This window comes from Ammospiza nelsoni, chromosome 17 (assembly GCF_027579445.1).
Source record: "Ammospiza nelsoni isolate bAmmNel1 chromosome 17, bAmmNel1.pri, whole genome shotgun sequence".
NCBI classification, from domain to species: Eukaryota; Metazoa; Chordata; class Aves; order Passeriformes; family Passerellidae; genus Ammospiza; species Ammospiza nelsoni.
In genome coordinates this window covers 2,347,266-2,374,026 of record NC_080649.1, presented here as the reverse complement: position 1 = coordinate 2,374,026, position 26,761 = coordinate 2,347,266, and the positions used below count along the sequence as shown (strand labels likewise).

The 26,761-nt window shown below is 48.1% G+C and overlaps 1 protein-coding gene across 3 annotated transcripts in view; it reads right to left on the bottom strand.

Annotated features, from left to right (window-relative positions):
- Positions 1–3,197: 3,197 nt before the first annotated feature.
- Positions 3,198–26,761, bottom strand: part of TOM1L2 (target of myb1 like 2 membrane trafficking protein) — a 56,214-nt gene continuing 32,650 nt past the window's right edge. The window contains exons 9-16 of one of the 3 annotated variants that reach the window (XM_059484182.1): positions 26,475–26,523; positions 25,418–25,541; positions 24,470–24,587; positions 22,150–22,225; positions 19,022–19,087; positions 11,508–11,567; positions 8,976–9,012; positions 3,198–8,444 (exon numbers count right to left, since the gene is read on the bottom strand). In XM_059484182.1, coding sequence (XP_059340165.1) covers positions 8,296–8,444; positions 8,976–9,012; positions 11,508–11,567; positions 19,022–19,087; positions 22,150–22,225; positions 24,470–24,587; positions 25,418–25,541; positions 26,475–26,523 — 679 coding nt within the window. In that variant the 3' untranslated portion in view covers positions 3,198–8,295. The remainder of the gene's footprint in view (positions 8,445–8,975; positions 9,013–11,507; positions 11,568–19,021; positions 19,088–22,149; positions 22,226–24,469; positions 24,588–25,417; positions 25,542–26,474; positions 26,524–26,761) is intronic. The other 2 variants (XM_059484183.1, XM_059484185.1) reach the window with 2 other exon arrangements.

Genomic DNA, 26,761 nt, shown 5'->3' with positions numbered 1-26,761 from the left:
GGCACAGAGCACCCCAGGGCACCACACCGAGCTGGGCAGCAGAGCTGGAGCTGCACAGCCCTGCTTGTCCCCTCTGCACCGTCACCCCACTGCACCCTCCTCCATCTGGGGACACTGACCTGTGCCCGAGCTGGGGACGAGCCCAGGGAATCCTGGCTCAGCTCTGTGCCAGCAGCTGGGGCAGCATCAGCCCTCGGACATCCCTGAGCGGAGCAAACACCGCTGGGGGAGCAGCGACCACATGATCGGGAGAGCCGTGACCCGCCGTGGCTCACGCAGGGAGCCTTGTGCTTCTTCCCCCCTTGTGCTTCCCATCTTTTGCTTCTCCTACCTGTGCTTCTCCTCCTTGTCCTTCCCACCTTGTGCTTCTTCCCCCTTGTGCATCCCCTCCTCCTTGTGCTTCCCCCCTTGTGTTTCCCCCTCCTTGTGCTTCCCCCGTTGTTCTTTCCCCCTTGTGCTTCCCATCTTTTGCTTCTCCTCCTTGTTCTTCCCCCCTTGTTTTTCCCCCCTTGTTCTTCCCTTCCTTGTTCTTCCCTCCTTGTGCTTCCCTTCCTCGTTCTTCCCTCCTTGTTCTTCCCCCCGGTTTTTTTTGGGTCACTGCAGACACGCCAGGCTCCGTGGTGGTGGCGTGTCCCTCTCCTCGGTGCAGTCCCTGTGCTGTGCGAGGCCAGGGCAGGTTTCCAGGGCTGGGGAGATGGATGTGCCGTGACCCCCGTGGATTTAAAGCAGCCTTGTGCAAGCATGGGGGTCACAGACCTTTAATAACCCATGCAAGATCCGGGGCACAGCCTTCCCTGAGGGATGCAGAGGGACAAACCCACACAAACACAGAAGGGGGGAAATAACACACTTAAACACAGCTTAACTTTTGCACAAGCTGCGTGCAAAGCTGGGTTTTGCCAGTCCCCATCCCCGTCCCCATCCCATCCAGAGGGTCCGAGGATGCCGGGAGCCCACCGGTGATGCTGTCCCTGCCCCTGGGCTCCCCCAGCCGCCCTCAGCATCCTCCGCGCACGGGGAAGGAGCAGGCGGCTCCAGGGCCGGCTTTGGGCCGATGATTCCGCTCGGGGTGGGGCTGCCGGGGTTTGCGGAGCAGGGAAAACCCCGCCCGTAGGACCAGGGCCACGCAGCCAATAGGCAGAGCGGGGCGAGTGGAGTGATTCTGCATCACGGCCCGCGATTACATCATGTCAGTCCTGCGGGGATGGCGGCCCGGCCACGTGGGCGCTCCGGAGTCGCTGAGACGTTTTCCTGAGCTCAGGCTGGGAGGAAACCGCAGCATGAGAAAGAAAACAAACCGGCCCCGGCACGGTTGGGCTCTGGCCACCGGGGCTACCGAGCCGGCCGGGCAGGCTGGTGCGGCTCCGCGGGCATCGGGAGCATCTCCGTCCCCGAGCGGCTCCGGCCGTGCTGAGCCCCAACGCGGCAGCTCCAGAACGGAGCAGCCCCGTCCTGCTGCCCCCCGCTCTCCCAGAGCGAGCCCCCGGCTGTTTGCCACATGCCAGCACACCTCAAACAGCGTGCCATGCTCCGTGCCCAGCCTCTGGCATCCTGCCTGCCCCGGGGCTTGTTTTGCTCCGGCAGAACGCGGCGTTAATCATTAATTTGTGTCGCAAACCGATTCAGAAGCCTCTTCTCTCCTTCACCGCGTGTAACTCGGCTTTGCCAACTGTCCCTTCCTGAGCTGCCAGCTTTGGTGGCACTCCAGTGCAGCCCCCACTGCAGGTTTATTTACCCTCGGGTTAAAGGGGGAAAGGTAAATGACCTGTGGCCATTTCCTATTTGCACTGGCATCCAAACCTGCTGCCCAATGCCTGACAGCGGCGACACTCAGCTTGCCCCAGGCTCTGCCCACGTGGGGCTTGGTGCCATGCTCTGTGCCCGGCTGGCAGCCCACGGTGGAGGGCAATGTGTGATGTGTGGAAGCCCCCAGACCATGGTGGGAGTTTGCACAGTTGCTGTGGGAGCAGGTTGGGAGAAGAGAATCCCATCAGGGTGCACAAACCTGGGCTCAGTTTGTGGAGTTGGATCACCAGAGGCTGGAGGGGCACACATGGGAAAGGCAAATCCCTGTGTGCTTGTGCTGCTCTTACACTCTTGCCTTTGCACCTGCTCTGGCCCCTGTTCAAGGCGGAATTTGGGGTTTTTGAGGGTTTTCCTTCATGAGTGTAACTGTGGGGATGCAGAGGACAATGGGGTGAAGACCTGGAAGGAGCAGCCCCCTGCTCCCAAATCCCCCAATCCCAAATCCCCCACTCCCACAGCCCCTGCTCCCAAATCCCCCACTCCCAAATCCTCCCCTCCCACATCCCCCATTCCCACAGCCCCTCCTGCCCAGCGCTGGACATTTCTGACCCGGTGCTTTTTGTGTGATTTTGCGCTGTCAGGGCAGCAGCAGCAGCTCCACACCTTTCCCAGCAGATCCAGGCCAGGAGCCTCCCTGAATGTACCCAGGCACATGATCAGTGAGGGCTAAACAAGCTGGGGCAGGGCTGTTTAATGCTAATCTGTAGCTACAGGGAGGAGAAACCCTGTAGCCATTCCAGCTATTCCACACCCCCTTCCCCAGATTTAAACAACCAGGGTGGATCTCCACGTGTAGAACAGAGGGCACCGTTCTGCCAGCCTGGTTTGGTTTTGGCCAATGCCACTTCTCTGGGGTTCCTAAGCTGGTGTTACCTCTCTGCCTATCAAAGCCACCATCATAATGGGGATGTTGGAACAAATTCCAGGCTGATGAGTCAGGAAAGTGGCTCTTGGATGGGCTGGGAACATCACCCATCTCTTTCCAGGTCACCAGGGGGGTGACCCACAGTTGCCCTCCAAGGACTATCAGTTAAGCCCTGCCAGGTGGGCAGGCATCCCACCGAGCACCCAGGTTGTCACCCATGTGTCTGCCTGATGCCACCCTCCAAAGATGTGCCACAATTTAGTGGGACACAAACTTAGCAGCACTGGCAGCACAGCACCGAGGGCAGCACGAGCCATACAGTGACACAAAGAGCAACTGCTGTGGACAAACCTTCTCCCATGGGAATACCCAGGCTCTGTCTCCTGGAGGAGAATGAGGACTCCCAGTTTTGACATCTGGGCCACACGTGTCCCCTGTGCTCAGGCCAGGCAGTGGAGCCAAGCGAGTCCCCAGATGACAGACAGACAGACAGACAGACAGACAGACAGACAATAGCAGCCCCAGCTCACACTAACAGTGTATTTATTGGAATATCTCACATGCAGGAACCAAGGAGATGATTTCTGGAGCAAGTTAAACAATGGCAGATTAATACAGTTGTCTCATCCTTAACAGAAACACCTTCTACTTGAATACAGTGATGTTTTAGTGTTGGGTTTCTCTGCTTCTTGTGTATTTTGTTTCTCTTTACATAGTCAATCTCTTTAAACAGTTATGTCCCCTCTCTCCCCCTACCCCATTCCCAAACAAAAAAATATCCAGTATCTTCAGTAAATAAATATTATCCACTTTTATCTGGAAAGCCTACAGCTGTAATATACAGAGAAGCTATTACACAGGTTACATTTGTAGGGTTAACAACAGCTCATAGGAACATGTAGGGAACGAGGAGCTCGTACTCATAAAAACACGGAGCAGGGTGGGAATTTTGGAATAGTGAGTTTGCCATGGGCTAAAGAGAACCAGTAGCAGAGCCTGGTGCTGCTCAAGGCCAGCTGGCTCCTGGTGACACACAGCCTCACCTCTCTCCAGGTGAGGAGGAGGAGGAGGAGTGTGGAAGCTGGGGCAGGCACAGCCTGCTCTGGAGGCTGTGGGTTGGGATGGGTGGCTGGGAGGGGCTCTGTGGGCACCTCGTCTCCTGGGCTGGTGGGAGCCAACAGCAGAGGATGGGTTACCTCCAACACAGCTCTAAATCCACTCACTGCTTCACTATTTCCATAAAAATAACTGTTGTGAGCTGTTTTTTTTTCCAGGGGAGGCTCTGCAAGGCTTGTGGTCAGCCCTGAGGAGGTAAACAATGATGGGGCTGGACGGGGATGGACGGCAATGGAGACAGCACAAGCAGCTCCCACTCCAGGGCTCCCAGCCACCACAGGAGACTCAACAGCTCACTGGATGGAACAGAGTGTTGGAAATCCATCTTGTTTGCTCTGCTGGGCTGCACATCCTGTCCCTGCAGGTGACACCAGGAGAGCAGGGCACAGAGGAGCAGGGACAGGCTGTGCTGGCCAGGAGGGAGCATCACCCCTGCCCTGGGCCTGAAACCACGGCCTGGATCTGTTCTTCCACCACTGGAGGGAAACATCTCGCCACCACAGCCAGCTCCAAGGCCTCCATTTTAAAGTGGAAACAGCCAGTGTATCCCATCAAAAATGCTGAATGAAGTAAACCAGAAATTCTCACTAAAAATTTCCTTCAGCTTGGAGGTGCAAGACCAGCCCTGAGAATGACAGAGCTGGTCTGAGCAGCACATCCTAGGGATGGAGATGTGATAATCAGAAGGGAAAAGGTTTGTTGGAGGCTATGTGAGGGTCCCAGTAAGGACCAGTCTCAGCATTCATGCTGTTCCCTTTAGAGACACCGTGCTACGTTTTTATGAGCAGTTCTCCTATGAGCCTTACCTACACCCTAAACACCCTAAATGTCTGTACAGCACATTGTTACCTATTACACCTGCTGAAGATGCAGCTGAAATCTACACAGAACAATTTAAAAAAAAAACCCAAAACCCAAAGGATATATTTAAATAGAAACCATTGATTCCTTACATCTCAGCACATGAAGAGTTAACAGAAGAGGTTAAAAAACACACTGGAAAGAAAATATATAGACAAAATAAATATTTTAACCTAGAACAGGGCGCGATTAGACCTTACAAAGGACCCCGAGAATAATTTAGTGTCATTGAGAGTCAAGCTGTGATTCCTAATATGCCTAGAAAGCACTGGGATGTTATTTCTTATGGAAAGTGGATCAGGCTGCAGCTCCATCCCTGTTCTCCCAAGCACTAGAGCCACATGAGTCCTCTGCCCACTTGCACAGAGGAAGCACTTTAGAGTGAAAGCAGAGGAGGGATAAATGGAGAAGTTGGTCCCCTGAAGTGAAAAACCTCTTCCCTTTGCCTCACACAGTTCCCACTGCTCCGGTTTTCAGCAGACCACAAGAGGACAGGGAAGATGAGAGATCCTGATACAGGACATTTGGGAAGCTCTAGCGTAGCTCTTGTATTTGTTAAAGAAGGTTTTGGGCTAAACCACCTGCTCTGCCACACTCTGCTCCCTTCGGTGCTTCCAGCCCTGAGAGCCCAGTGTGGTGGATTTGGGCTCCAGATCCATCCCAGCTCTTTCCAGAAGTGCATTTCCTGCCTAGGAAGGCATCTCCTGGGAGCTGCCCTACTTCCAGCAGAGCCACCACTTGTGCTGGTGGCACCTGCCACTCCCTGCAAGCTTTCCAGAGGATAATGCGCAGTGTCAGCAGGGACCACGGGTTGCCTGGGGCTGCACACACCAAAAGAGCCCCCTGAGCTCTGCCAACACACTTTGCTCTGTATTTCCCCCCCAGCCTCAGCCTATTCTCATTCCACCTTTTTTCCTCCCAGCTGGAGAGAGAAATCACCGACAGCTCTGCAGAATCTTCCAGAAAGGGACCAGATTCTCCCTAAAGCAACACCTTGGAGGTCCCAGGACAGGTTTAGTGTAACAGAAAAAATGGGGCTTGGTGACAGTGACATCCGTGCCACTCTGCACCATCTGACAGCGTCCCCATGCCTGAGCAATGTGATTATCCTCTCTGGCTTGGCAGGGAAGCTGGATTAACATGCTTAGAATCACCTGATGTGGCCATTTACAGGGTCAACGTGTTTCAAGGATTTAGAAAAGAAAACACACATTTAAAACAGCCACAGAGCTTTCTGCACTGACAGGAATACCAGCAATTCATTGTGTGCTGGCAAAACTGCTTGGGCCATGACCAGATGCTGTCTGAAATCAAATCAGCCTTGCCACAGAAGTTTCCTCAGCTCTCTGGGAGCTGGTGGCCACATCTGACATGTTGCAGCAAGCTGGCAGTGCCAATCCCTGAGCATTGGGCTCACCTTGTGTTGAGCAGTGAGGGCAGTGGATGAGAGCAGAAGTGTGCAGTGCAGCCAAGGCAGAGTGTTCCATTGGCCATGGAGAAGATGGAATGGGAGAAAGCCTCTGCAGACCCACACAGGAGAGCTTCAACTGGAGAGAGGGCCAGCAAGTGGGGAGAAAAGCTTGATCCCCAAGTTATCTCCATCCTTGAACTGGTTTTGCCTGTCCATTTGTAAGCTGTGCTACACAGAGCAGTGTTGAGGTGTCACATCAGCACAGAGGGGTGGCAGGACAGCCCTGCCTGGGCCCAGCTACATATGGAGGGATCCTGGAGGAGGCTACAGGCAGGGCAGGACAGAGAAGACAATGAGTAGGGAGAGCACAGAGTGAAACCTGACCTGGGATGGCCTGGAAATCCTGCACCAAACAACATCTCCCTTCAAAGATTAATGTGTCCGCTGTCCAAGTCCATCAGCGCTGCAGTCAGGCATTTGGTAACAGGCTTTGTGTGTCACAACGTCCCAAAGGGGGTGGTCCTCAGAGAGCGTGGTATGGGCTGATAAAATGCTATGCTCAGATAAAAGCTTCTATCACTTGGCCTAGAACAACTTTCAAGAGAGCTTGACACACATCAGCATCCTGGGAAGCTCAGACATGTCAGGTCAGAAGGAGGTTGCCTAAGCCAAGGAACACCCTGAGGAAGAGAGGCTGGAGCCTGCTGCCTGCACGGGCTTTTAGCTGATAAAGTGCCTCTCTGTCAGGATGGGAGATTCTCCTGCCATGCACTGCTCAGCTCTCTCTTTGATCCTGCCATCCCGCACCACTGGCTTCCTCCCAAGGAATGCGCTGGGGGACGCGGCCGTGGCTGGAGCTCCAGCCCTGCCTGTCAGCCCAGCAAGGCAGGCACACATGCTGGAATCCCTTTGGCAGCCCCAGAGGAGCAGGAATCCTGGCCATGCCTCTGGCAAGCAAGGGAATATGTTTGTTTGCACAGAGGCTGCAGCCCCGTAGGAGCTGGGAGTTAATGAAGGGCACAAGGATCAAAAGACATTCCAAAAATCACAAATAGCACAGTCACAATCATTTCAGCACTTTCTCAGGCCTAAAGCTGGAAGGAAATGAGGAGTTTCACCTCCAGCCAGGCTGGCACAGCTAATCCCTCCATGGTAACCACTTCCCTCAGTGTTCCACACAAATCTCTGAGGTTTGCTCTTTTCCTCATGCCTACCCCCAAGAACCAGCATATCTGTCCTACCAGGCATGGCAGGGAATCCAGGAAGCTCAGTTCACACCCAATCCATAAGCAAGTCCCATCCATCTGCACGGATGTTTACACCAAATGCAGAGCTCTAGAGTCACCAAAGAAGCAATCTAAGGTAAGGAGAAAATAACTAAGCTATTTTAAAAGGCAAACACACCAGGAAAATTCCTGTGTGAGAATGGTCTCCCAAAGAGCGAGGTGCTTCCTGTGCCATCGTTACAGCATCCACTTAGCCCAGCATTTTCCATCCTTATCAACTGCCAGAGCTACTGGACATGGCCAACAGACTGCTTCAAATTAGAGCAAACCCAGATAAAACACAAGGCAAAAAATACCCTGTGAGATTTAGAAATGAAACACCACAGAAAGTGGGGAAAAGCGACCACCATATGGTACCAGGAGATGTGTGAGTGGGAGAGTAAAGGATTTTAACTTGTGAAGCACATGTTGAAAGGGGAACAGTTGTTCCTTGCTGTCAAATCCAACACGAAAGCCAATACATTAACATTTTATCTAAAAATAAAGACACACTCCTCCTGAACATTCCAGCTCAGTCAATTACATGCTGATTGACAGAGCCGTCTACTTGGCAGGACCTGCCTACAGAAGAGGATGATCCCTACATAAATTGAAGGGCAAGGCTGCTCTCTTCCCCCTGGGCTTTTGTTTCAGCCCAGTGTGACGTACTCGTGCATTCCGAAGGGGTTTTCAGCATCAAGAGCTGGTTTTGTGCAGCTGGGACAGGAAGGAGGGGATTAAGCGAGTGCTGGAGAATCGTGGTCTGGCAGGAATAGTGTTGGATTTAAATAGAAAGAGTCAGCTCGTGGGGGTGGATCATTTGGGGAGGGAGGGAGGGAAGGAGAAGCAAACTATGGAATGGGGGGACGGGAGTCGTTGTTAGCCAAGGGCTGTGGGAGGACAGAGTGGCCGTGCGGCGACATTGGCCGGGCGGAGCACGGGGCGGGAGGGAGGGCGGCTCCGCGCCACCTTCACAGTGCAAAGAGGGCGTCCTCCGAGCGCTCCTGCTTTTTCCTGCTGGAAGGATTTGTCGGAGGGGTGGGGGCTTCCAGGGGAGGGGATGGCAGGTTGGGAACCATCTCCGCCGCTTTGGCTCGCTCTTCTAAAAATTTGTCAAACTCTGCAATGTAAAAACAGAAGGAAGACAGGTAAGGATGGGGGCCGTGGGTTTGGCCCCAGGGACAGAGGTTGGCAGGGGCTGAAATTCCAGGGCCTGGCATCCTGTCGGGCTGTGTTTGCAGGCACGAATAGTGGTACAGCCTGACTTCCTCGGGAAAGGGTACAGCCGTCCTTGGAGACACCCGAGCTCAGGCAGCAGCTGGAATCAAACCCACACTGTGCCACCGGCTGTGACAGAACTAGGGAAACATCATTCCAAAGGGCTGAGCAGCTTGGGGACACATTCCTGCTGGCACAAACACGGAGCACAGCCAAGGAAGATGGCAGGGAAGCACTTACAGCCAGGAGGGCTCCCCACACCATAAATAGGAACCTTTTGCTGTGAAATGCTCTCCTCCTGCCTTTCTGAGCATGGAAGCATTTGCTGGGGAACATCAGGCTGGGAGAAGGCAGCACCTCAGCAGGGATCACAGCAAATTCCATCTGAGCACTAACCTGGGAATGGCTCATAGCCAGGGGCATCTCTGCTTACCTTCACTGGTCACTCCTTCTTCCAGTTCGTTGCCTTTCTGCAATGGAACAAAAAGGCACATGAGCACAGGCACTGCCTCCCTTCCCTGTCATCCCCTCCACCTTTAATACAACTGGACAGTTTCCACCACTTGTTTCCACATATTAACCATGGGAGCAGGGTGACCTGGGGAAATCACAGGGCTCCCACCTCGGGAGGCCGGTGGGGACTGACATTTCACTGTGCTGCAGAGCAGGAGGGCGAGCACTGAGGTGCCTCTGAAGATTCCTGGTGGACAGCTAAGCTTTCCCTGTTGGATCTGAATGCCAGTCCAGCGCTGTTTCCCCTTCAGACACTAATTCTGGTCCAAATCTGAGCTGTGTGAGTCACACACACACTGTACCAGATGGCATCTTTTCTGCCACACAGTCCTTTAAAAAGTCAGCTGTGGTTTGCATTGTGTCTTCAAATAAAATGCCCTTTTAGCTGACAAAGGACACGTGCAAAATTGTTTGGGGTCAACATTCCTCTTGTGAGAGTTCGTTTTAGGCTTCATACAAAAATATAGCAGCTTTCATGTGCCCATGCTGCACAAAGACAAGAGCAGGGTGAGCTGGATGAAGGATACTGACAGCAGTTGGTGTTTGTCCATCAGAATCAAAGGCTGGGAATGCCACAGGGTCACTGCATTTCCACCAGTTTGTGCATTTCAATGTGCTTTTCAAATAATAAATTAAAAGTCCAGGGATAGGCATCCTTGTCAATCTATCAGGATGTTTAAGATGGGTAAAAATACTGGTGGAAAACCTGATGCTGAAACTGCTTTGAAAAGTAAGGTATTTTCGATACTTGGCTTCTCTGCCAGGAGTGGGAACACACTGGCTGTCCTCACATTTTAGAGCCTGAGCATCTCCTGGCTTCCTACTGCACTGAGGTTTCCAAAGGTTCACAGCAGCCTCTTCACAGGCAGAGCTGCTGTTTGTCCCAGTGTACCCCAAAAAAGGGTAAGGAAATACCAATTATCTAACCTAACCTGCAGCTTCCTCACCTGGGAAGCAGAGAATTGAAATGAGCTGTTAACAAAACAAGGAGGAGGGGACGCAGAGTGAAAAACAAAAATCCAGTCCAAATTTTCACAGGCATCTCTCTGCTGCACCCACACAGGCTGGGATGGGGACCCAGGGACATCCCCAGGCTTGCTCCGGCATTTCCAGGACACTTCTCTGCTTTGTTCCTTTTGAGCAAGCCTGTGCTGGGGATGACAGATGCACAGAGCTACCTCCATAACTCTCTATCAGGTCTCCTCTCCCTCTAAATTAATTTAAATGGCAAAGACAAAAGTTTATTGGTTAAGCAGAGTGGACATGCTACATTTACTGAATTTCATTAACAAAATGAGGCCAGTTTGTAATGAAATTTGAAAGTGACTCCTGTAGCAAGGCCTGACAAACCTACCTGCAGCTGGAACCCAGTGACATTTCAGAGCCAGCCAGTCAGTCTGCCAAAATCAAACACTGAACCTGGAATCAAACACTGAACCTGGAATCTGTTTAAGCACTTCAGGCACCTCGGGAGAGCTGCAGAATTTTCTTCCTTCCCGTAGAGCCAGCTCCTCCAGTGCCAGAGCACAGGCTGACGTGCCAGAGCGTGCCTGCAGCTGAATCCCACAGCTCCCAGCTGGAGCTGAGCAGGCAGCTCAGGGGGCTGGGGGACACCCTAAGGAGTCTGGAGTTTTCTGCCTCAGACTGGGAGAATGGAAGGAGATGATCCTTGGGGATGTGGTGAGTGCAAGTTCAGTTCACTAAAACCATGTTTTAAAAGAACAGTGTGAACACAGCCCCCACCACCCACCCCTCAAATTGCACTTGGCTGATTTGAGTCATATGCTTACACTGAAAAAAACCAAAACAGAATGTGTACTAGTTTATCCTGCTTAAACCAAATGTGTGTTGGGACAGCAAAACAAACTCCAGGGTGAAGACAAAGCTACTTTTAGTTCTGCTTTTTGTTTGTTTGTTTAATAATTACTAGACAATAATCATTTAGGAGAAAGTTATAAACACTGAAGAGAGACTGTTATAAATCTTTATTATTACTATTATGAAACATGTCAAGATTGCCTGCCAGTTTAACAAAGACATCTTGATTTGAAAGGAATCTAAGCCCTGATCCAGCATCTCTTAAAAGCATGCCTCAACATAAGCATGAACTTAGATCCTGTCTAAATAATGAAGCTTTAAATATGGACTTTAAGAAAAATTCAGGCCATATTTAATGCTTCCCTATTTGAGGATCACAGTCCCACATTTTCTGGAACATGTGCTATTCTGTGATGTTCACATGGAAAAGGGAAAATAAAACAGCTCAGAAAAGAAGTGTTTTGATTGAATTGCTGAACACGACCCTGACTCCTCTGCTTGGATATTCCCTTCAAAGGGAACCAAACTCTGTTTGGGAAGTTTCACTGCTTCCTGCTATGAAAAGTACCAGGAACTCAGCAATGCATTGAAAGTTACCCGTGCAAGTGAAAAATGAAAATATAAAGAGTCTCACCAAGTCGGTACTGAGCCACTCCTCAATGTCATCCATGACAGAGGACTGTGCAACAGGGATCTAGGGAGTGCAGCGAGAGAACAGCAAGGCAGGCAAAAACCAAAACACATCCACAATCATGGCCACAGAGCGATGGAAAACACCAGAAATAAGATTAAAAACAAAACAAAAACAAAGATGTAAGATGTGCTGAAAAAAAAAAAAAAAAAGAAGGCAACAAAATATAAATGGCATTTCAAATAAAGAAACAACTTGGAAAGGAAATTATGAACAACAAGGCTAAAAAAAACAGGAGAAAGATTATGGGGAATGACGTGACTGGATGCCAGTGTAAGATGAGTAACTTCTCGACCACATATTAAAACCATCAAGGTGGACTGATGATTCTAATCTTGATCGTGAAATGCTTTTAAGGGTAGAATACTGGATATCAGTTAGGTTTTGAAATGTTAAATTTACACCTTTTGTTTTTTTTAAATGGATATTAGCCACAGTGAAGGGTTAGAAAAAAGAGGGGCTCAAAGTCTTCAGGCAACACTCCTATGAAAACAAATTGGTTTTCCGTGCAGGTGGAGAAGCCAGAGCCCAGGGTACAGTCATGCTTCCTCCCAGATCCTCCTCCCACCACACCACCAAGCCCTGGCAAGCCCTGGCACAAGGGTTTAAAGCAAAACTGTCCCAGCTCCCATTTCCCACTCCTCAGCCAAAGGTGACCCCTTTGGCAGAGCTCAGCATGTGCCAGTGCAAAGTGTGAAGTCTCAGGTGAGGGAGGAAGAGGATGGGGCAGAGGAGGAGAGCACAGCCCCAGAGCTGCAGCAGGGTTCTCCAGAGCAGCTCAGGCTCCAGGGATAGTTTAACACTCAGGCATGGAAGGTTTGCCTCTACTCCTGCAGTGGAACTGCTCATGGCACCAGTGTGATTACACCGGGCAGCACAGAGGCAGCTGAAGGGCAGCGATGTCACGCAGTGCTGAGGATAACTGGGTCAGCAAAGGGAAATTACTGAGTATTAGGTGTAGAATTTCCTCACTTAACTACACTGCTTAATACAGCAGAGGCCTGCCGAGGTAAACAGGAAAACACCACAATAGATCTGGTAAGGACAACCTGAGAAATAGTTGGAAAACAATGTCAGACATGTGAGTTCCAGGCCAGGGCATGGCAGCTGAGCAGCAGGGCTGGCAGGGAGGAGACCTGGCACTGCTAGAGGGACTCTCCTAGGCAGAAAAGCTGTCAGGGGCTCCCCACAGCTTTGCCTGAAACCTCTCACAGGAATCCCACCCTAGACGTGATAAAAAACCTTGTGGATGTGGTTAGGACATGGTTTAGTTGTGGCCTTGGCAGTGGTGGGTTAATGGTTGGACCTGATGGTCTTGGAGGTCTTTTCCGACCTTAATGACTCTGTGATTCATTAAGAAAAGCTGGAAGAGGCTCTGCAGATTAATTTCCTGGGAGATGGAGTTTTCTCAGGCACTTCTAGCAGGGGGAGATGGACAGGTGCTGGATCACACAGGCTGAGGCTGTTTAGCAAAGCTCCTCAGGAATTTTTGCACAGAATCAAGTGGCCCTTTGTACTGAGGAGGCCAGTTAAGCCCTTGCTTGAGGTGAGGTGTGCTAAAGTGGGTTAGTTGTGTCCAAGAACTGGAAATCCGGAACTCAAACCAAAGCATCTCCCTCAAAAAGCAGCACCAGGAAGGTGGCTGAGGTCTGACTTGACAAGTTGCTGGACAAAGTGACAGTCCCCAGGGTCACAGGTACAAGTGACATTTTGCTTCCAGCGAATTCATAAAGAACCCAAGCAGAAAATAAATTCCTGCAGTTTCCTCTGGAATGGGCCAGATTTAGGATAAGTGTCCCTTTCTGACTTCCTGAATCGTGCACACACAACACTATCACAGCTGGCCACTCACAAGGGAAGAGCTCTAAGCACCTTCCAACACATTCCTTCCCAAGGACAAGCTGCATCTTGTAAAACTGTCTCCTTGGTTTAACAGCTTTATAAAATACTGGCTTCAGAGATAAAAAGTAATGATTTCATTCATCCTACAGCAACCTAAAACCTACTGCAGATGTTGCATTGCTGCCTCTCTCTTGTGTTGCTTAACCCTGTGGAAGGTGCAGCCTCTGAGCTGTTGCTTGGGTTGCAGCTCAGAAAGGTGATTATGTTTCTCTAAGGATAAGAACATGTACATGGAAGGGAGGAGGGAAAAACCTGGTTTATTTTTCCTTTTCTGTGAATAAAATTTACAGGAACACAGGGGGCTCCAAGAGAGCTGGAGGGGGATTTTGGATGAAGCCCTGCAGTGACAGGACAAGGAGGAATGGCTTTAAGCTGAAAAAGGGTGGATTTGGATTAGATATTAGAAGAGATTATTCCCTGTGAGGGTAGGGAGGCCCTGGCACAGGTTGCCAGAGAAGCTGTGGTAGTGTTCCAGGCCAGGTTGGATGGGGCTTGGAGCAACCTGGGATAGTGGAAGGTGTCCCTGCCTATAGCAGGGGGCTGGAATAAGATGATCTTTTTTTCCAACCCAAACCATTCCAGGATTTTATTAATATAAGAGCAGCTGTTCTAAAAAGTGTGGCAGTACACTGCCCCTGTATTAGAAGGAACAGCAGCTCAAATCTTGATTATCCTCAAAACATGACAGATGACTGATCAAGTACTGAATTCCTGAGAATCACAGGACTCTTGAATTTGCAGAAGTCCTCGAAGAACAGCTCAGCAGCACAAGAGTTTGTGCTGTGGTGTTTCGTAACAATTTTTAAAAATGGAAATTAAAAAAAAGCAAAAAAAAGGAATTCTACTTTCAGCTACAGCTACTTATAACAAACAAACATAGCCTCAGAAGTGCAAGAGCACTTCTTGCAGAGAAGCAGACAAAGCTGTAAGATAAACATCTGAGTGTGTCAGCCGTTTGCTATTCAGCACTGACCTTTCAAAAAGCTTTCCCTGTCTCCCAGCACACCCACAGAAGTGCTGAGGGCTCCTATCTATTGCTCCTTCCATGCACAAACTTCCAGTTTACCTTCCTGAGACTCTGAGCCCCATCTCCTCATAAAACATGGGTTACATGTGTCAGGTTTAATTTGTTCAGGAATAAAGAGGGAGGAAACTCTCAAAAAGCAACTGGAAGTTTAAAAATAGTTTAAGGATAACATTGTAACATTTATTTTTCATTTTAAACTGAGAAGAGAATGTACAGAGAAGCTCAGGTTTTTGCCAGTCAGTTGGGCACTTGGCAAGTCTTCCCCTTTCAGAAGCCCTAAACTGAAAAATGTGCAGGGGAATTTTGTTACAACTAACCCCTAAATCACAACAGAGGCAATGTAAAAATAAAATAACTAGTTTGCACATTAAAAAAAGGCAACAGTTTCTGGGAACAAGCAGCAGTGGCAGCCACAGACTACATGGAAAGAACTCTGGAATGGGACACTGCCTTGTTAATATTTTGATTATGCAAACTTGCATGGTCTAGTGAAGCTTTCAGTCTTGGCAAGAGAGCTCCCCAGATAGTGCAGGCTGCAAGAGCTGTTTGTATAAAGATATTGTGATTTTTTTTTTTTAAGGCTATACTTACAGGAAATGGAAATTAAGTCACAAAATATTTTTGGGTACTTCAAGTAACTGGCTCTAATTAAAAGCTGGTCTGATTGTTTAAATTCCTTTTTTATTTAGTCTTTGGAAAATCCTACAAATGGGATCATCTCAACAGTCCTGAAAGAGAAATGGAAAAAGAGGGCTGGGAGAATAAAAGTGAGTGCTCAATCCCACAAAACCCATAGGAACCTGGAATTCAAGTTCCTACTTATCTAAGCTAGATTGTGTTGATGTTCTCACTAGCAATCAAAAGCCAAAGAGTATTGCCAATATTTTTCCTCAGAAGTCATAAAATCCAATATTCTACCCTTAAAAAGACAGTTTAAGGTTATTATTATCACATTTTATTTCTATTAAAAATGATCCCACTGGAAAAGAAGCAGGTATGAAATGACAATTCAGGTCTCTAGGTGAGCTCATTAATGTTCTTAAAATGTTTAACAAGGTTTATGCTAATTGTTGCTAGACTACTGCCTTGTAATAGCTTCGTTAATTCCACTTCTTTCTAGATGTTTAACAAAGCTGACACCAGTTCTTGGTTAGTTGCTACTCACTCCCCCTTGCTGGTTAGCAGTAGTAAAGGTCTGTCATTCCTACAGCAGCACTAGGAGCACACTAGCAGGCTACTCCAGCTTACTACTACAGCCTTACCATCTATTTAAAGCTGTTGTCATCTTGAAATAGCTGCTTGGCCTCAATATTAGACTATGCTTGACTTTATGTGCAAGGATGAAATGAACTCCTTGGTTACTCCTGAGTGTGTTTGCACATTGCAGGGCAGGAGCTGGGCTGCAGCGTGTCCCCAGGCTGTGCCCTGGCTCTGACAGCTGTACAACAACAGCCCAGCTGCATGTGGCAGGCGTGTCCAGGCAGTGCCACCACCACTGCCACTGCCACCAGGGCTTGGGCTGTCCCTGCACAGAGCTCTGCAAACACCACAGAGACCCCTGTGGTGTTTGGAGGCTCCTGCTTGCCTTCAACAGGGAGAAGGGTCCCACCACATGGGAGAAATGAGATCTTCACGTGCCTGGTTTTGGGCTTATCCACAATTCAAGCACTTCAGTCTCCAAGAAGATGATGTTATTCAACAGTCTCATGTTACCCAAGTCATTTCCACATCTCAGATCCTATCTCTCTCTTGAAGGCACATAGCGGCATCCCACTTGGTTACTAATTAACAGAGGTTTCATTTAATCTTCACTCACCTATCTTCCCTACAAAGAGGGCTCTCCTGTCTAGCCAGGCATGCTGCTGCCAGTCAAGATAGAATGCTGAGTGGTGTTCCTATCACTTTCTGTGAGTTCTGGTTCAGTTTCATCCTTCCCCTGCCACTGTCCCAGTTAATGTCCTAACATGGTGTGGCTTAAGCAACACCTACTTCTCACTTTCATAACAAATAACCCATTTGGTATGTGAGTGGGTTGAGAGATTATTCTAAGAAAGGAATATATTAATACAAATCCAATTTCATGAGAAGGGAACTGAGACCACCTAAATGTGGCTCTGTGGTAAAGTCTGTGCCTGATTGCTGCTGATAGGGACCCCTGTGTGAGACCTGAAAAACCCAGATCTGCCACTGAACAGCTCACCTCCCATCCCTCAGACATATAAAAACCAGAAACATTTTCTGCCAATATAATTTTGTCTATTTTAGTTTTGTAGGTAGAGCTGAGATGGATAAAAGTGTGGCTTGTGTCTGTCTCCATGGTTCTGGCATCATCTTGATGGCAGAACTGAGCCACAGGTTAACTGGAAACAAGAACAACACTGCCAAATTCACTGGGACTGCAAAGGTGTGTGGTGAACTGGGATGCAGAGAAATGGAGTGGGAAGGATTCAGCCCAAAGCTGAAATGTATCACAGCTTGTAGAGAGGAATGTCAGGTTGTGAGGGATGTGAGAACCACTCTGGCAGGTGGAGAATTCCTTTTGAGTGGGTCTCAGTGTTGTGCAGGCACAGGGAACAGCAGTGTCAGCTCACCCCTTTCCTCACCAAAGCACAAAAAGTACCCACAGAGTAGGCAGAACAAGTTCATACCTGGGATTCTAGTTATCCACTGGCATTGTAAATGCTACAGGTCATATTAATAAACACTGTTAAGAACTACAGCCAGTTAAGAGAGAAACGGAGTTAATGATTAGTTCAGTTTTATTTTAGGTATTTCTCTCTTGTGTTTAGCATACAAACAAGGTGGCAGGTTTGTGCAGTGACTGGTTGACAGCCAGGCCCCCTTCCCTCCCCAGATCCATATGCCTCCATGAATGCTGCAGTATCCTTTTTCCAGACTGAATAACCACAAGCCAATGAAGGAATATGCTGTTTGCTTTTTTAATAAAGCAGTGGTGTGAGTGGTGTGAACAGCAGGGGTGCTGATTTCATGCTCCCCAGCTCTTGTAAACAGTGGAAAGGCAAAGAAGAAGAACTAACTCAATCACTGGATTATTCATTATGGATGAACATCTCACAGTGGCACAGCACACCCCTGGCTGCAACAGAGCCTCTGAACAGCGAGAGCCTCTGAGCCACAGCCAACAGCATCAGAGGCACAGCTGATCCTGCTGCTCATTTTACAGCTTTTCACCCTCACCTTGTGAGCTCTGGGTGCCTGACAGCACCAAAATGACACTCTGGCTCCCAGGGACGGGTACCCACAGTGGGCTTATCCACGTGTGTGAGCAGCCATGGAGCTGCTTTTGGGCAGGCAGAGACAGCACCTGTCCCATCACTGTGTGCGCACCGGCCGTGCAAAATTCTGTCAAATTCCCAGGCTGGCCCTGAGAAATAATCTGGATTAGCCCTAAATCCAGAAGAATAAATGCAAGTGTTTCACAGAGTAGATACTGCACACTCTGGATTTTCTAAACTTTAAGCTTTCTGGGATGTTTCTCTTTTTTAAGCACTGGGCAGCCCAGCCTGGGGCATTCAGGGCTCTCCCTGGAGTGAGACATTCCTGTTCCTGGTGCCCAGCCCCACATGCTGCCCTGCCAGCAGACCCCAGAGCAAAGGGAATTCTCCCTGCACTTCTCTGAACTCAGCTGCAGCCAGGACTGTCTCAGGAGGATTTTCTATAGTTAGGTCACATTATTGGTACTAATCTCAAACATTTAAAATGATGGATAACATGGTCCAAAAAAAAAGGTCTCAGAACTTGGCTTTAAGGCACAGCTGAGGGTATTTTTCCTTTCCTCTGGCTTCTGCACCTAAAGCAAGCTTTGAACTTCTCTCTGCAAGCACATTGATGAAGGACAACTTCAAACAAGGTCAGAATGTGCACAGGTTCAGTGATCTTCAGAAGCCTGATTTTATCAAGGCATTGGCATCACCAGACACAGGAATTAAATCCTTAAAGCCAGAAACACTATTGTACCTTTTGGAGTCTGATTCCTAATGCCAGTGGGGTTGAAGATGCCAATCTGGGCAGCAGTTCTCCCATTCCCTTCCTTGCATAAAGAATGATCCCTGCATTACTCAGTTCAATTCAATATGATCCTACAACTTCCCTATGTTTACTCCAGACCATGAAGCTAAGCACTACCAGAAAAAGCTGCTTTACAGATAGATAACAATGTCCTCTTTATGAATAAGATCCGTGAGACTTGTGTTTATCCCTCGAAAAGTGGATACTGCATAAATAAATCAAGACAGTAGAAGGAACCAATTGGATCCCCAGGCCTCTTCTGAAGGTGACATGGGATCCTACAAATGATTCAGTTATTTACAGGTCTTTGCGCTGTATAAACCAGAAATTGGTGCAAATGTTTCCCTTTGCCCCAGGTAATGATGCAGGTGGGAAATAAACTCCTTGTACTGTCCGATTTGAAGCGGTTCAACAGGGCAGGACGAGAGGTGAATGGAGGATGGTTATTCTAGGTCAGGGACTGGGGTGGGCAGGAGGAATTCACTGGTGAAGTCCTCACCATTCCTTGTGTAATTAGCCACTTGTCTATGGGCTCCATGTCTGAGTTCCCACCTTTACCTCTCCTCTGTGTTGAGAACAGAAAGGTCCATAAAGAGAGAAACCACAGCAACAACCCGTGATAAAGTAATAAAACAGTTAAAAACTTCACATACACAGACACACACAAACACACACAGAGTTGCCTACAGTAGCTTCTGGCAGCAGCTGTGTCCCCCTCTGCCTGTCAGCTCTGTCCATAAGGGGACAGACCTCACCCAGAATTCTGCACTTCCTACAGACAGCTCACAGCGTTTTAGCACTCCCTCCATGATGTCCTTAAAAATAAAAATAATAATGATAAAATAAACCAATCGCTGGCTAGTAGTGAGGCTGATGTTTGTCATCTTCTTAGAAGAAGGAAAAGTGAGGCTGTACAAGCTGCTGCAGGCAGTGAGACTGCCCTGGAAACTCTTGTGTGACAGTCTGTGGAGTCCCCCTTGTTTATGAGGCTGTGGGTTGCAGCACCCCCTGCTCATGTCCTTGACCTCAGCAGACAGACTGTGCCCCACACAGACAGCACAGCACCTCTGCAATGGTGCTGAGTGGAGGCAAGTCAGGGCAGTTTGCTGCAGTGTCCTGGCAGCCTTTCAAACTGCCCCTCTTGAAAAGCACAGAGGTGAAAGGACTGCTGATGCATCCAGCTCCCCTGAGCAGGCAGCAGACTGCATGGCACAGCACCACCAACACTCTGAGATGGTTTTGTGTCCTTCAGCACCTCCTCCCTGAGCCAGGGGATGCAGAGTCATCTCCAGCTCTGGAGGGGCTTCTCTGGGCTCAGCAGAGTGCAGTGGCTCCAGCCCAGACCTGGGTGAGCTCAGCAGAGAGCCATTGGTGTGTTATGTACATCCACCCAGACACCTCCCTGTCCCCATTAACACAGGTAATGGAGAATCAGCTGCAATCTTTTATGTCTCATTTTATGAGGGGAAAAAAACAAGGGGAAATCATTCCAATTTCATCTACTCTCTGTGTAACAGCAGAGAATTGTTTCTTGGACACCTCTCCTCCCGGTTGTGATCATGCAACAACTCAGTGGCAACAAAAGCAATTCCCAACATGGAAAAGCAATATTAAGAAAACAGTGTATTTTTAGCTCATCTTGTTTCCAGCTGCTAAATCACATTAAAAGCCAGCTAATGCCACGTGATCAGCCCTGTCTCTGCAGACCATTCTGAGAATGACTGCATTAGAAACGTTGGATGTGCTGAATTCTGCCACTGGACAACTGTGCTGGAACGAGACGTGTGTGAAGAATGTGTTGCAAAGCTTTTGGCTCCTCCCCAGAGCTGTTCTTAAATTAGCTCTACCCAAATTAAAGCCTGGCTTTTCGTTTACTGAGCACTGCCAGTTTTTTGCTCCACATGCTGGGGCTGGTAACTTTAGGAGAGTTTAATTCTTATTTCCTTCAAGAAGAGACACCCACAAGCCTCGCAACAGTTGAGAAAAAGTGTTTACCAATTACAGAGCAACTGCATTTCAAAACAAGCTCTTCTGATTACATGTTACAGTCTCCAGGACCTTTGAAAAGAGGCTGAAAGTCTCAACATCTCATAGCCCCAAGTTCCACAACCCAAAAGGCATTTACCCCAAAAAACTTTGACCCTCAGATGAGCTTAGCCACAGCCCTTTGAACTGACAGCACTTGGGGCAGAGCAGCAGCTCTGCTGGTGTGAATGACATGTTGTGCTGGTGCCTAAAGCAGAACTGGCTGGGAAGAGAAGTGTTAATAAATAAAGACATGACCCTGAGGCCACTGGGGGATACAGCCCTCTTGACCAGATAAATGCAAGGCCCTTGCAATTGGTTAGCCAGGAACAAAGAGCAGGATCTCAAATCCTTCCCCAGGTCCTGCCAATAACAGTTCAGTGATATTGGAGGCTTGGGATGTCACACTGGATTCAGGAATTCCTGTGAAGGAATATTTCTGCCCTTGCTCCTCATGCTTCCCCTTTTCTCTCAGTACTGCTGCCATGAGATTTTGTGGGGCTCAGCTCCAGCTGGCCATGGGGCTGACCTGGGTGATAAATTGCCCTTCCTGCAGGAGGACAGGGACAGGAGGATGCAGGCAGGTTTGTGGGGTGGGGCATGCTCTGTGAGAGCTGAGGCCCTGCTCTCACTGAATGATGGCCTGGGCAGGCAGGCAGCTGTGATCTGACCCCAGCTGGCTCCCAACACAAATTCCCCCCGGCTTGGAGCACAAGCTGCCAGGCATGCCAGCTGCCCAGAGCACTCCCACTTCATGAAAGAACCAGGGTGGGATCAGCCAAGGCATGGGGAGGCAAATCTCCCCCGTGAGAGGCATGTGCACACTGCATTGGCTCTTCCATGCTATGCTGGCTCTGCCGTGCTCCCTAGTGGTCAGCACAGCCCAAAATTGGACTGGAAAAGGCTCTGGTTCTGTTCTCTAAAACCTCACACACAGCTGTGTACAAAAGAGCAGCAGAGTTTTTAAAAGCAGGGTTGTAGAAAGGGGTTGAGGGATGATCTGAAAGCTCCTTCACTTCTGCCTTCAGCGAGGGATGCAGACAAAGCTGCCCAAGCTCTCTCACCCGTGTTTGAAGTGTCAGCTGCTGTGAGGTGACAGCACATGGGGCTCTTCTGCCCACACAAGAGAGCAAGAGCCTGCCCTGGGCAGACAGAACAGGCTGCAAGCAAGGGCAGTTATGGCAAGGAATGTGAAGCATTAAAAGTCTGCATCATTTCTCTCCCTGTAACTTGTGTATCCATGCACTTGAAGCAAAATCTAGTAGATTAAGACTTTCATAAGCAAAACCAAACCAAGCCAATGCACATCAGTGTTCACAGTATATTCCCCACTTAATTCTCCTCAGCAGTGATTCCAGGCAAAGAGCTGGACTCCCCAGACAGGCTGCAAGGACACAGGAGAATTTACCCACTGCGATTCTGAAGTCTTTTAGACTGAAGTGCAGCATCCCTTTAGAGATCATTACTGAGACAGTACTTGCTCCCAGATATCAATTCAAAATAGCCATTACTACCACGTTGCTGGAATACAGAATGAGAAGCTCAGTCAAAGCAGCCAGCTTGGATTCCACGTGGATAACAAAACTCAGAGCTGTGACCTACCCCTCCTGTGTTCTGTTTCCGGACATCCAGGGCAGATGCCAGTCCTTTGACAGCCTGCGGGTCCTCATACGTCACGCTGGAAGAGAAGAACAAACCACAGAACTAGCAAGAAACTCCAGCAATCACCCATCAGCAATCAGGCCTGGGTTGGAAGGGATGTTAAAAGATCCTCTCATTCCACCCCTGCCATGGGCAGGGACACCTTCCACCATCCCAGGTTGCTCCACACTCTGTCCAAACTGGCCTTGGACACTTCTAGGTATGGGGCAGCCACAGCTTCTCTGGGCAACATGTGTCAGTGCTTCAACACCCTCACAAGGAAGAATTTCTTCCCAATATTCAATTTAGCCCTTCAAACTCTCTTAGTTTCAAGCCATTCCCCTTTGTCCTGTCACTCCAGACCCTTGTAAATAGTCTCTGCTCATCTTTCTTGTAGGCTCCCTTCAGGTATTTGAATTAGGTCACCCCAATTCCTTCTCTTTTCCAGGCTGAACAATCCCAATTCTCCCAGCCTTTCCTCATAGGAGAATAATACCCTGGATACCCTGATTTACTCCCCTGGAAACCAGAAAGCAAATTCTTTTTCTTAACAAGACTTGGAGGGTACTGTGTGCACCCCAAGAATACTGTGTGTACCCCAAGGAGAGGAGCTTGTTCTGTACAAAGGCCACCCATCAGTTTTGGAAAGCACCTTGAAGCAAAGAGAGTAAGATCAGCATTATGAAAGGCAGGCAAACAGGTCACAAGGCACCCTAAGAATGTCCAGGAGCAAGTGGGGGACTGTGAAAAGAGGCCTGATTGCAGATTATGTTTAACAAAGACTTGGAGATGACATCTGGAGCCTGACCTTGACGTGTGCATCGGGGGGAGGCAGAGCGAGACCCAAAGAGAGATGGAATAAAGCAACTGCAGTGAAGCAGACAAAGAAATGCACTATTTACAGAGCTGTTAAAAGCTTCTTAAATTGCAATGCAAAAGGGACATGTAGCAGTCAGGTGACAGAGGCAGCAGCAGCAGCATCTCCCAGAGCACAGTGGTGAACCATGAGCTGCAGCAGACACAAACGTGCCCATAAAGCCGCTCCTGGGAGGGGCTGCTGAGCAGGGGGAGCCCTCTCTCCTCCTCCTGCTGGCTTCTCCCAAGCTGTGACAGCACCCAGAGCTCTCACACCCAGAGCTGTCACCTACACACCACAGCAAGTCACACTCATGCCTCTCCTCCTCCCTGCTGCTCTGTTTATACAGTGCACAATCCAGGGAAGGCAGAGCAATCCTCCCTTGTGAAATCACGGGTGATCTGTGCTCCTTGTTCCATTAGGTACGGGTGGGAAGAGTAGTTTTGTGCTTCATTTAGCACAAGAGACAGAGGGACCTTGATTAGATCTCTCCTGCAATCCCTCTCCTTTCTAACTCTACATTAAGGCTTCCAGCCCAAAATCTCCAGTGGTGGCTTATCCCTCTACATGACAGAATTTCTTCTGATACCATGGCTGAGGCAGTACCAATAGCTATATTGATAACTGCAAATAAAAGAGCCCAATAAATTTGTAGGCTCAAGTTTTCTGAATTTTTGATAAACTATTTAACAGCATTTCTTAGCTTGAGACAAGATATTGATGATGTTCTGACTGCTTCCTCTAATGTCTGAAGCCAGGAGGCAAGAAATAATATATGGAAGAAAAATACCTGAGTGTGTCTTTTATTGAAGATCACTTGACAGGGATCAAAGGATTTCTTAATAAGTGCATAGATTTATTTTACATTAAAATAATTTGACCTGTTAAATGCCCTTGAAAGTGCCAGATTTGCAGCTCTAGAGATGCAAGACCTATGCATATAAACAAATTAAGGGTAGCATGAAGCCAGGCAAGCTACACTGCCTTGACAGCCTGTGAGAGTCTGACTGGGGCCAAAAGGAGAGTTAACTGGATGGTAATTCTGTTTCCAAGCCTTTGATGACAGTAATTCAGCCACCAAAGCACATCCATGACCTTCAGGTGAAGGACCCTTCTGCTCCTGTATCTCAGACATGGGTGGATGGGATGACAAGCCTTAGGAGAAGGCAGAAGTACAGGCAAGCACACTTCCAAGTTTCCAGTGAGCTCATTAACTAAGTCAGTACCCAGCCAGTCTGCTCTGTCCAGCAGCAAGAACTTCATCACTTGTCATATTAATAACAACCAAAAGGATAGGGATTGGATTAAAAGCACAAAAACATACACCAAAATTACTTTTTCAGTCTGAAGTCAAGAAGTTTCATACTTATGCCCTTAGAAAACAGCAGTGCCATGACTCAGTGCTGAAGACAAACTCCAACTTACTTCTTTCTCTGGTCAGCCAAGGAGCTGCCTCTTGTCTGTGCAAACATGTCAAAGTCATCACGAGGATTACTGTGCTGGAGGGAGCTGAGTGTGCCACTGACACTGTTTGTGCCCAAGTCTGCAACCAGAGGAGAAAAAATAGTGAACCAGTGAAATAACAAACCATATTGTTATGGTTATTATTATTATTGTTATGGTGGCAAACATCATCATTAAGAGCTGCAGCACTGAGGACAGTTTTGTTCAGGAAAGGCTGGAGGATGCTAATCAGGTGTTCTTAAAAGAAAAACATAGAGACTATCTAATTCATCCTGGAAGCAGCACTCCATAAATGCTCCTCATCAAGAAGCCAGCATTTGGGAATTGGTGTGAACCTGCTGCCAATATCCTGAGATATTTAGTGGTCAAGTGGTCACTAATACAGTCCAAAATTTTGGGCATGGACAGCAGTTTTCTCCACAATGTTTCTCTCAGTTTCTGACTGTGAAAGCAACGCTTTCAAACAAAGGGATATGGTATTGGTGCAGTGCTGAAAGAGGTGGAGAACCTTCAGTCAAACCCAGTGATCCAACCACACAATCTTTGGTTTGATTTAATGCAAACCACCTAAGAGTGTCATAAAACCTTTCACCCAAAGGTTTCAAATATTATTTGTAGAAGGGGAATCAAGAACATCACCAGGCTGATTTCACAGAGAACTATAAGCAGAAATAGCAGTAGTAGTACAAGTTCTGCCATGAACAACAACCTGCACCCTCTCCATCAGTCTTCCCTCTACTTAATAAATCCCTCCCTCTGTGCCAGGCTGGTTCTCAACTGCAGATTGCCACAGTGCAAGAGAGTGGGAATGCCTTCTAATCCCCCTGTGAGCAAAATACCCAAACCTTTTGGAGGCCACATGGCAACACTAATAGGTAGAGGAGAGCTTGTTCTAGATCAGGCACTCACCAAGCCCTGCAAGCTGTGAAGAAAGTGAAGATGGAGGTGCTGAGTTCCCAACCATTGGGCTCACCACAGCTGGAGAGCCAGGACCCAAATCTATTAAATTATCTTCTGTCACCTCATTCAGTACCTGTCAGGACACAAGAAACACAGAAGTTTCAAATGCCAGAAATTTCTTCTTGCAGTACAACATTAAACACCACAATTGTCCACATTAGGTATAAACTGTTTTGAGAAACAAAACTTCTTTGTTGTGACTCAAGTGTCAATACAGAGTGTTTGCTGAAGTTTGCACCACAATGCAGAAGTGGTAAAGCACACTAAACAGAGGAAATAACTATGAATGCAGAAGAGAAAACATAATGGAAGTACAGATTCATCATGTACTCAGACCTTGAACACTATAAAACAACTACAAAAGAATTTTCATTTAAAGAATAATTAGAACACTTCAGCTTGGAAAGGGGCTGCTTAAATAGGAGATAAGAGTGGTTCTTAAAATTATGAATGGCAGGAAGAAAATTAACCTGAACAGTGGCATTGTAAGACACAGTGAAGAAAAATTAGGTGAAGCAAACAAAGATCATTAAATGACTTGACCAAATGTAAACAAAATATTTTTTATATATAAATGCAAAATAAATATGTAAAAATGTATAGTGAAACTGTGGATCTTACTGCTTAAGGGCATTGTGAACTCCTAAAGTCCACACAGACTCAAAAGCAATCAAAAAAGTTAATAGAGGAATGAAAATCCATCAAGGATTGTAAACACAGAGATGTTTTACTGTGAAGTGACTTCCTGAGCTAAAAGTTGTCCCTTGGGATTTGCCACATTCTTAATTTTCCTGGCATCCACCATTAGCCAGTACAAGCAGGACGCAGGGCAGGTAGAAGGTGTGATACTACTGATAGTACTGCAGCTGGTATGAGAGAATCAAAGGAGTGAGGTGTGATACTACTGATAGTACCACAGCTGGTATTAGAGAATCAAAGCAGTGAGGTGTGATACTACTGATAGTACCACAGCTGGTATTAGAGAATCAAAGGAGTGAGTACTTACTCCATTGCTGGCATTCTGTGTTGAGCGTCCTGATCTGTATCGTTCAAATCTGTTCAGGAAAAAAAACCCCAACACAGATTATCAAAGCCACCAATAAATAATAAAAAACATGAGTTTATAATCAAGCCATGACATCCTTTCCACTGAACTTAGTTTTCTCTGGCTCCAAAGGGAAGCCTGAAAGCTTTAACTCCAAGCCAAGACAAAGGGAGGATTGCTGAGAAGTTGCACTCTTGGCAAAGGTGGATTTTAAGTTGACTAATCTGATCTTGCAGCACAAACATGCT